Consider the following 10,126-nt stretch of genomic DNA (forward strand, 5'->3'; position numbering starts at 1 on the left):
TACTTGAGCTATATAAGCTTCTAGACCTACCGAAGAAACAATCAAGTGGTATTAAACTGGTTTAAATAAAGTCTGTTACATATATGCTTCTGAATATTGATGGTCAATAGTACAAAAGCAAACATATCCTGTATCTCTGGAAATTAATTAATTAATTGATATCCAGCCATCCATCCATTCCCCCCCCCTGCATACCAGAAATCAAACTCAGGACCTTCAGCTTCCCAGGCAGGCACAGCACCACTGGGCTACATCTGCAGCCCTGGAAATAATTTATTCTTGATTGTACTAAGATAGAGAAGAGTTTATGTGTAATACAGAGATTATAGAAGAATTTTTATGTTATGTATAAAAGACAAACATCCACAGTGTGAACTTAACAGCAAGATAGTTTTCAATTGGCTATTTTAAAAATATTTTGGGGGGCTGCAGTTTGGTCCTATTTAAATATATTTCTTAATTTCTGTAAAGTGGGTGAACACATTACTTAAAAGTAGAATCAAGTGGTATATACCCATAAATTTCCAAGTATGATAATATTTTAAGATGGAGTTTTAAAAGAGGTTAAAAAATTTAGGAGTCAGAATTTGGAGTTATATCAACTTAGGGAAGTGCTAGTCCCAGAAAAACATGCTTCAATTTTGTGAAAAGCTAATAAGTGTTATTGAGAAAAATAAAAATTAGTAGAATTATGGTTTGTTATTTGGTAGTAGACTGTTGACATTATTTAAAATGGTTACTATTTGACTCTGGATTTTAAATTAGCTCTTAAATATGATTCTAACAAGCAAGTAATTTTACTATAAAATCCCTCACAGTAGCAAATGAAACAAATCTTGGAATTACATTTCTTAGGAGAATACATAGATCTGGTCTACCTGTAATAAATTTCTTGTTTGAATAGGATATTCCACTTTACATTACTGAAATGTTTTCTAATAAGGATTCTTCACCAAAATTAGGTTGCAATCCAAGTTTTTAATCTGCCTATAGTTTCTGGAATTCTACAACTAGCTATTCAATTAATTGTAAGGAGGGCCGGGGATGTAGCTCAGTGGCACAGTGCCTGCCTGGCAAGCGCAAGGTCCTGAGATTGATCCCCGGTACAAAAAACAAAACAACAATAACACAATTAATTGTAGGGGATAATAGGAAAGAAATTGAAGAATTTTATCTACTGTGAGTTTACTTTCCAAGTAGTGATATTTCATAATTTGATTCTAATCCTAATACATTTTATTTTATAGGAGTCTCTAAGTTTTTTCATAATGGGTTTGGCTTAAGAAAAGATGCAGTTGCTGCCAGTATTCAGAAGATTGAGAAAATTCTGCAGTGGTTTGAAAGCCAGAAGCAGCTTAACTTTTATGCAAGTTCATTACTATTTGTTTATGAAGGTTCATCTCAGCCAACCACTACAAATCCAAATGACAGAACTTTGGCAGAAAAGCTCTTGTCCAAAGGACAGCTGTCAGACACTGAAGCACTGGAGTACAATAATAACTTTCATAGGTTAAGTTCCACAGTGAATGGAAAACTAGAGTCTTCAGTAGGCAAGAACTTATCCAAGGTGTATGCTCGTCACAGAAAAATGTATTCAAAAAAGCATCACAGTCAGACTTCACTGAAAGTTGAAAATATGGAGCAAGACAATGGATGGAAAAGCGTGTCACAAGAACACTTAAATGGAAATGTACTTTCCCAACTGGAAAAAGTTTTCTACCATCTTCCCACTAGTTGCCAAGAAATTGCAGAAGTAGAAGTGCGAATGATAGATTTTGCTCATGTATTCCCTAGCAACACAATAGATGAGGGATATGTTTATGGTTTAAAGAATTTAATTACTGTACTTCAAAGTATTTTAGACAATTGAATCTTTTGCTGTAGTCTTTTTAAGGAGTGGGCCAACTATACTGAAGAGCAGCAGTCTATCTGCATCTGTAATGGTATGTAAAAAATTTGTATTGTGAGTAGACATTTTATTTGTCTTTATACTTTTGGTAGAAAGGTTATCTTTTTTATACTCTTACTCAGGAATACTAATTTGTTCATTAGAAAACTATGAAGAATAAAGAAACAGGAATGTTAAGCAGGGACTGTGGTGGTACATGGCTTCAACATCTATTTGGCTCAAGCAAAACAAAACATTATTCACCGTAAGAGTTTATTTAGCTTTCTGTAGCCAATTTATCATGAAATCTCTGTCCACCCAACCTTGACAATGAGCCATATCCAATCTATTATATTATTAAACACCTTCAAAAATCTAGAAAGCACAGGTTGATGTCCTTAATATTGGTGTGTATGAATGAAGTTACTAAAACTGGAGAAAATCCTACTTCAGAAATAAGTAGTTTAGATATTATATTTAAAAGTTCAGACCAGCATATCAAAAGGTGCTTTTTAGTGAAATGATTTAGAATCATTGCATTCCTAAAGCAAATTTCCCTTTAATTTCCATTTATCTGTTTATTTCAAAATACTATGTGAAAAATATAATTGAAATCAATAACAACAACAACAACAAATACCCTGATGTTAAGGGCACTAATACGCTTAGCAGGGTCAGAAGAAGAGAGGAAATTATTTTCAAGGAACAAAATACTTTTCTTTTAAATTCTTTATTGGAGAATTGGAATTTATATTTACTATGTTGTGAAAAGTGTCATAAACCATGTAATACCTTTTTCTCAGAGGCTTCAAAAAGGTGGATGGTGGGCCAGGGATGTAGCTCAGTGGTGCTGTGCCTGCCTCGCAAGCTCAAGGTCCTGAGTTCGATCCCTGGTACCACCCCCCCAAAAAACAAACAAACAAACAAAACCTTCATGTTTTTTTCTCTGCAACCTTAGTGGGTGTTGGCTATAGGGTTTTTGTTCATTTGTTTGGGTCAGAATCAAGTTTCAAGTCATAATTAACAAAAAATTTAAATTTTTACTTGTTTTTTTCTTACAATATAGACCTTTGTTGTTGTTGTTAGTTCAATAATGGTTCAATAAATAGTAAGCTCAGAAAATAAACACTATGTTGAAAGTATTATTGGATCCTTTGCATATTTTAGCTCAGTAAAGTCTGAATCAGCTGTTCCAGATTTCCTTCATCTGTATTTGGAAATACAGTTTTGTAAAATCTGTGTCTTACCTTTTGATACAATAGATCATATTTTGTTTTAATAAAACAAGAAATGCTTTTATCTTTTGTTTTTCAGGGAAGGGATTAACATTTAATTCTTTTTGTTTACATTTTTTAATCACTGTTATCCAATGCCCATTTTATGTTACTTTGCAAGTAAGCTTACATGTAATGGAATAAGTATCTGTTATATAATCTACATGTGACTATTTTATAATCTAGTCCTGTCTTTTAAGATCATGCTGAAATTTGCCACTATGGGGATGAATGATCACTATTCACCAGTCGTATTTAAACACATAAATGTTAAGAAATAAACAAAATAATGGTATAGTTTTGATTAGTAAGATTTTAGTGTTTTCCTCCCTAGAAGACATAAGTAATGATTTTTGTGTATTTCTTATGGAATGCACTCATAAAAAGGACTTTTAAGAAATTGTGGATGTGAATACATTTCTCAAATAAAATTTAAATTGTAAAATAGTTTTATAATAAAGTATTTACATTAATATTTTAATATGAATGGAAGTTGCATAGATTCAAATAAATTAAAATCGATGATAAATGCTAAATATTTTATCTAGTTTTTCAAGAAATGGTTATAAACGTGTATATTAAATGGCTCTGACATGGAGCTTGTGGTATTTCAAATCAGTATTCATAATTTGTGTGTCTATAAAGCTTGTACTACTTTGCCTCTTTACACTACAATTCACTATTGTGAGACTCTAGACTGTGTTCAACTGAATTAAGAACTTTTTTCCTTAATGTTGATTGAGTATAATTTAGTATTTTATAATTTCAAGATGATCATCATGTCATGTCTTTATCAAATTTTATAACATTTGAAAAAAATTAATTTCCAGTTCTTTAAGTTGCTGTTTTCTTGTTTCATCTAACTAAAACCATGTTTATTTTTAGAATTTGGAATATTGTAGGATGAAAGAAAACTAGAATAGAAATGGGAAGATTTCATTGTGAAATTACAGAAATTTTGTCCGCTATTTTACTGTATTGCCATCATTTAGTACTATTTTCTCTTAGAATTTGACACTTAAAAGTTGATTTACTTTAAAAATTGTTTACAGTGCTTTGTAATTATTTTTCATATCTGGTGCCTTTGATCTTGATTTGTTAATTTGTAGCTTCAATTATCCTTTTTTTTTCAATAATGTTTTAATACCCCAGGAGACATCATTTTCTTTGTAAAAATTGTCACTTTGGTTATCTGAATAGGCAGCAGGTACCTAGTGTATAGAGAAACAAGTAGGACTGCCTTTGGAGGCAAGGCTTCTTAGTTCATTCAGGACTTTATTGGGCGTATACCATGTGCTAAGCATTTTTAACCCCCTCCCCCTAAGTACTGAGGATGAGGGGACTAATATCAATAGGGCAGAGAGGATGTTTTGCTGGATCATAATCTCCATTTGATTCTTGAGTTCGGGTAGTAATTATAGAACATATGAAAAAGCCTTAATTTTTCACTTTTACTGGTAAAGGTACTTTTACTTATCTACCCATTTTGCATGGTTTTCAACATTACTGTAATCGACAGTTCCATTACATATTCACAAGGAAATATTTTAGGCCTCAGTCTTACCTTCAAATAACTGGTATTTTAATTAGGGAAACGTGAAATTATGTTTTGATTCACAGAATGATTGTATTATGACTTAAAATGTTTATTAATATTTTAGGAAGATTGGAGCCACCATCTTTTATTAATTTGAAGTTCTGATGGAGTATTTTGATAGCCTCTATAACAGGAAATAGTGTTCTCATACAATTAAATCAGCATATATTTTCAGTAATTTTAATTTTTAAATTTTGGTATTGAGGTTAAATTTTGGCCTGGTGTTCACATACAATATAAACAGTTATGAAGTTAAATAGACTTTAAGTATGATGCACCTGCACATAAATAAAAATTGTGTGCACAAAGACACTTTACATGGGAATTGAACTGGATTAATGAAAGCATGTGAAATTGCACCTAAAATTATGTTATTAGTGACTACGTGCAGCAATGTTAATTTTTTTCGTACTTCATGAATGAATGTATTTAGTCATAGTTACTTTGGTTTAAATGTCTAATGTCTTTTTTTTTTTTTTAAGTGTGTTTGTAATTTGTACTATTGATGGGTATTCTTGAACTTCAGGGGTTATTGTCAATGTGTAATTTGTTATTTTATAGAATCTAATGTGATATACCAATTTTTATAAGTAATATTTAGATAATTCTAATAACTGTATATTTGACAACCCATTAAAATGTTTTGCATTGGAGCTTTTTTCCCATTAATTGTAATGTACTAACAAACTCTTGGTTGCTTAAAAATAACTCATTGGGCTGGGGATTTACCTCAGTGGTTCCAGTGCCTGCCTCGCAAGCACAAGGTCCCAAGTTCGATCACTGGTACCAAAACAAAATAAAAAACAAAACAAAAATAACCCATTAATTTAACAAATATTTGTGTGTTAGGTACTAGAAAGTATGGGAGTCATTAGGGATTCAGAGATAATTAAGCCATGTGTTAGTGGAAAGAAACATGAACCTTAGCAGTGATAAAGTATGTGAGCTATTTTGTGTGAATATTTTTTGTGCCATGAGCTAAAATCTTTGGAATTAACCTAGTAAGAGAAGTAGACTATAGGAAAAACAAATTGACTTGGCTGTAAAAAATATATAAATTTTAAACAAGATGTATTTGCATGAATGAAATTCTGTGAATTGGTTGCCTACTCAATGGCCAAGTCATTCTTTTCACTTAGATAGCAGTGTCAGACACCTAATCTCTACTATGCACAGTCTTTGGCTTTGGCGATTTTGAAAAGGTGAATAAGATTCAGTACTGCGGTTCTCAAGATATGTACTGTCTGGTACAGAGAAAAGTCTGGGTAAATGTGAGATAAAATGTTGGGGCTGTGGCTGACACTTTTCACTACCCAGCAGAATTATGAAAGAGAAGGGAGTCACTTCTAATAGCGTGAAAAAGAGAGTGTGATTCATAACATCACAGCAATTTTAGGTCAGTGTTCAAAAACCGTTTCCCTCCTTTATCCCTGCTTCTGTGTGTACACTATGGGAAAGATCAGTATTTTGTGAGATAGTATTTTTTTCCTTTCTGGTTGACACTGGCTGTCTAACTGCTGAAAATGAACACTGCCATACCTCAGTTTATAGCTGAGTATAAAGATGATAAGCTGAAATGAAATGAACAGTAAAACTAATTTTAAGAGTGAAAATAAACGCTTGGGGATTTTGTTCAAATACAGTTCTGATTAAGTAGGCCTAGATGGGATCTGCGATGCTTCAAGATTTAAGTAGCAAGATTTGCAAAAAGTTTAAGTGTAGGAAGTACAGTAGAATTTGAACAACTCTGAGCAGAAACCTAGCCAGGGCTATTTGAAAGCAAGAGAGCTGGCAATGAAGAAAGAGGTTTAGAATATGAGAAGGCAGCCAGCAATACTCAAAGACAATACTGACCATTTTCAGTTGGAAGAAAAGTTCATTAGCTAAGTCATCCTCAAACTGCCTTCTGCCACACATTTTAGAAGTCCTGTAATAGTAAACGTCATTTTCTGTTTGTGCTATTGGCATTTTTTTTTTCTATGTGAAAACTGCCTGCTGAAGAAAACATTTTGCATATAATTTTTTTTTTTTGGTACCGGGGATCGAACTTGGGTCCTTGCGCTTGCGCAGCAGGCGGCGAAACCACTGAGCTGAATCCCTGGCGTATGCATATACTTGTTAACTGTGTACTTGTCACCTAAACATTCCGAAGAGAGTATGATGTAAGTAATATGGTACAATTGGTTCATATGCCTTGAAAATGTTTGATTTGGTGTCAAAAATCACATCTGTGTGTTTCTAAGGGAAGTTAGGAAGGTCTTTAGAATTATTTTTTCCATGGCTGGGAGATCAAAAACAGGGCCTTATATGTGCTAGACAAGTGTACCACCACTGAGCTACACCTCTAGCCCTTAAAGTTGTATTTATTACTTGTTAACATAACTTGACAGAGTGCCTTGGGATATTAAAAAAAATGCAGGCAAAGGAAATAGCATTTATTTTGGGAACCAACAATTGCAATTTGGGTACACTGAATCGGCTCTTGGTAGTGCCTTCAAGGAAAATGCAGAAGTTTTTTTATATATATAAAATGGATTCACACCCACACACGTACACATTGTTTTCAGAGGCAGTTCATTGGGTCATTAGGTGGAAATCCTAAATTTCAGACCAGTTCTAATTGGTTAGTTAGGGTACTACAGCTGAGAGATATTGAAGGCCTGAGATACTGGCTTCAGTTGTTTATCAAGTTTATTAGAACATTCTGCAGTTTGACCTTTTGTAAGTGTGAGTACATTCCTCTCACAATCCCTGAGCTCTGATAGAAATCCTTAGCCTTAGTTACTTCCTTTACTTTCACAGGACAGGTTCAAAGAAACTGGAATGTGGAAGTGTGTGGACATTTGTTAGTGTATGAAAGAATAAACAGTATCAACACATTTTGAAGATCATAAATTTAAGGTAAATTGACAACTTACAGCTTCTAGGGCTTGGATCCAGTTGAAAGAACTTCCTCATGTTTGTAAAGAAACGACTACCACAACTTTTAGTTCTCATCACTCTTTTTTTCCTATACTTTTTATTAGTACACGTTGGCAGTACATAATGGTTACATTTATCGTGGGCAGTTGATACATGTACATAACACATTTAGTTGTTTTTTTTTTTTAATCCCCTATCCCTCTCCTCCCCTACTTCCTCCAATTCTTGGTCCCCTTCCCATTTGCAAAAGCTGTTTTCATCATAGTTTATGTATAGACTGTTACACTGCTGTGAAAAATGTTATGCTGTAAAGCATATCTTTTATTCTATTAAAACTTTTCTACTAAACTAGTAGTTTTGTTCAGTTTTAGTTGCAGGAGCTACTTAATTCTAAAATACTATTGGAAGTTAACTGCTATTTTCCCTGCTTAACTGGGTATTTCTTCTAAATTACAATTTCACATTAATTCATTGTCATTTTCTTTACTATTTTTTCTGTTATTAGCGTATAATATCCCAAGAAGGGTGAAATTTCAGGAGAAATGCCTATTTATAATTGCTCTTTCTCTTGTATTTCTCATTCATTTTTCCCAGAGGGGATACTATTACTGTTTTAACCCACAAATTAGTTCATTTTCATGTTGGTATAACAAAATATCTGAGGCTGGAAACTATTGAGAAAACAGGTTTATTTGGCTCATAGTTTTGGAGGCTGGAAGTAGAAGATACGATGATCCCATCTGTTCAACCTAGGATGAAGTCTTTCTGGCAATGTTGTACAATGGTGGATGGCATCATGGTAGGAACATGTGAAAGGGAGCAGTCACATAGCTAGGCAAGAAGCAAGAGATTCATGGGCCAGGCTCTTATAACAACCCAATCTCATGAGAATTAATCCATTTCTAGAGATCAGCATTTACCCCTTCCAAGGGCAGTGTCCCTGTGATCTAATTACTTTACTCTAGGCCCTGTCTGTTAAAGGTTCTGCCACCTTTTATCATTGCCACGGTTGAGATTGACCTTACAGCACATGAACCTTTGAGGACACACTGAAACCTTATCCAAATCATACCAACCCTCTTACTTTGAATATATTTCTTGGGCTTAGTAAAATTAGTATGTCTTCTTTTAGGAATGACAACCTCTGGCACTCTGGATTTATCCAAAGCAATCAGTGGAATTAACTGATTTCTAGATTCTAGATCTATCCACCTGATCTAGTAGTGATTCATCAGATTTGTGCCCAGTAATCATGCAAATATGTGTTAATGTAGCTTTTTTAGGTTAATTTTTACTTCATAGCATTTGTGGGGACCTTGCATTTACAAAAATGGTCAAGTATTGAATTCTTTGAAACATAGAGTCTTTCACATAATGTCTTTAAACAACCGAAGTATATTTCTTCAAGCACCACACTGATAACTTGTTTACAGTAATCCTAAAAAGGCGGACCCTGAAGATGGCCTTTAGCCTAATCCCTACTCCCTTTCTCCTCCATAGATTAGAGATTGATTAAGATTGCAGATACTGGATTAGAGCCCCAGGAAACAGTTACAGTGTATATTCTTGTTCCCTTTCTGGGCATGCCCCAATCAGGAGATAATCACGTTCAGCCTAGGCCAGGTGGTCCACATGACAATAGTTACTCCGCCTTCCACTATAAATAAAGAGCGCACTGGACGCCAGGCAGCCACTAGCTCATCAGGCTATGATTCCACCTGGTTCCAGATATAAAGCATAATTTTGGTATCCTTTTTTCTTGTTTTCCAAATTTTCCTTCCTCTTCCACTGCTCTCCCTGGCTTGGGACCCTATGCTGTGTGGGTCGTGGCAAATTCCTTATATTTTTTGGAGCTATTGAAGGTAAGGGATTGTTATTTTCCCCCATAGTTAAATAACTTTAGGTTGATAGATGTTCTGTAGCCATTTCCAAGGTCATTGTTAGTCATGTCTTGTTCTTTGAAAACAAGGCAAGCTCCTATAAAGACTCTCTTTCTCTTTATTGCATCTATTCACTTCCCCTCCAATGACATCAAATATAGTACCTGGTTTGCATTCATATTCCATACTCCAGTTTCTAACATGATCCCTAGTGATTTCCATGTGTACATAGATGATTGCTCTCCATCCTCACTTCAGTCACTCATTCATAATTACTATGCATTCTTACTATTGCCTATGCTTTCAACTCCTTGCTACAGTTAACTTTTTTTTTGTACTCCAGCCCCTACAATTAACTATTTTTGCCCCACTAGGATCCAGTGCATTGACTCTAAGTAACCTTTGCATTGTTCCCCCCATCCATGTCCTTAGTTTAGTCATTACACAACTTAGATTTGAAGGTCTTTCATTATAGCCACTCCCATGCACATAGCCACAAACTCCCTGTCCTATACCCTCCATCATATTCATCTGGAAAACTCAAACTCTGATGGTCTTCAATTTT

At 34.2% G+C, this 10,126-nt stretch overlaps 1 protein-coding gene across 1 annotated transcript in view; it reads left to right on the forward strand.

Moving 5' to 3' along the window:
- Ipmk (inositol polyphosphate multikinase) overlaps positions 1 to 5,412 on the forward strand; it is a 59,714-nt gene extending 54,302 nt beyond the window's left edge. Inside the window, exon 6 of the mRNA XM_004858308.3 lies at positions 1,248 to 5,412. Within this exon, the coding sequence (XP_004858365.2) occupies positions 1,248 to 1,870 (623 nt within the window). The 3' untranslated portion in view covers positions 1,871 to 5,412. The remainder of the gene's footprint in view (positions 1 to 1,247) is intronic.
- Positions 5,413 to 10,126: the final 4,714 nt, after the last annotated feature.

Source organism: Heterocephalus glaber, unplaced genomic scaffold, assembly GCF_053883595.1.
Source record: "Heterocephalus glaber isolate CG9 unplaced genomic scaffold, H.glaber_assembly_v1.0 deba00001497, whole genome shotgun sequence".
Classification (NCBI taxonomy): Eukaryota; Metazoa; Chordata; class Mammalia; order Rodentia; family Bathyergidae; genus Heterocephalus; species Heterocephalus glaber.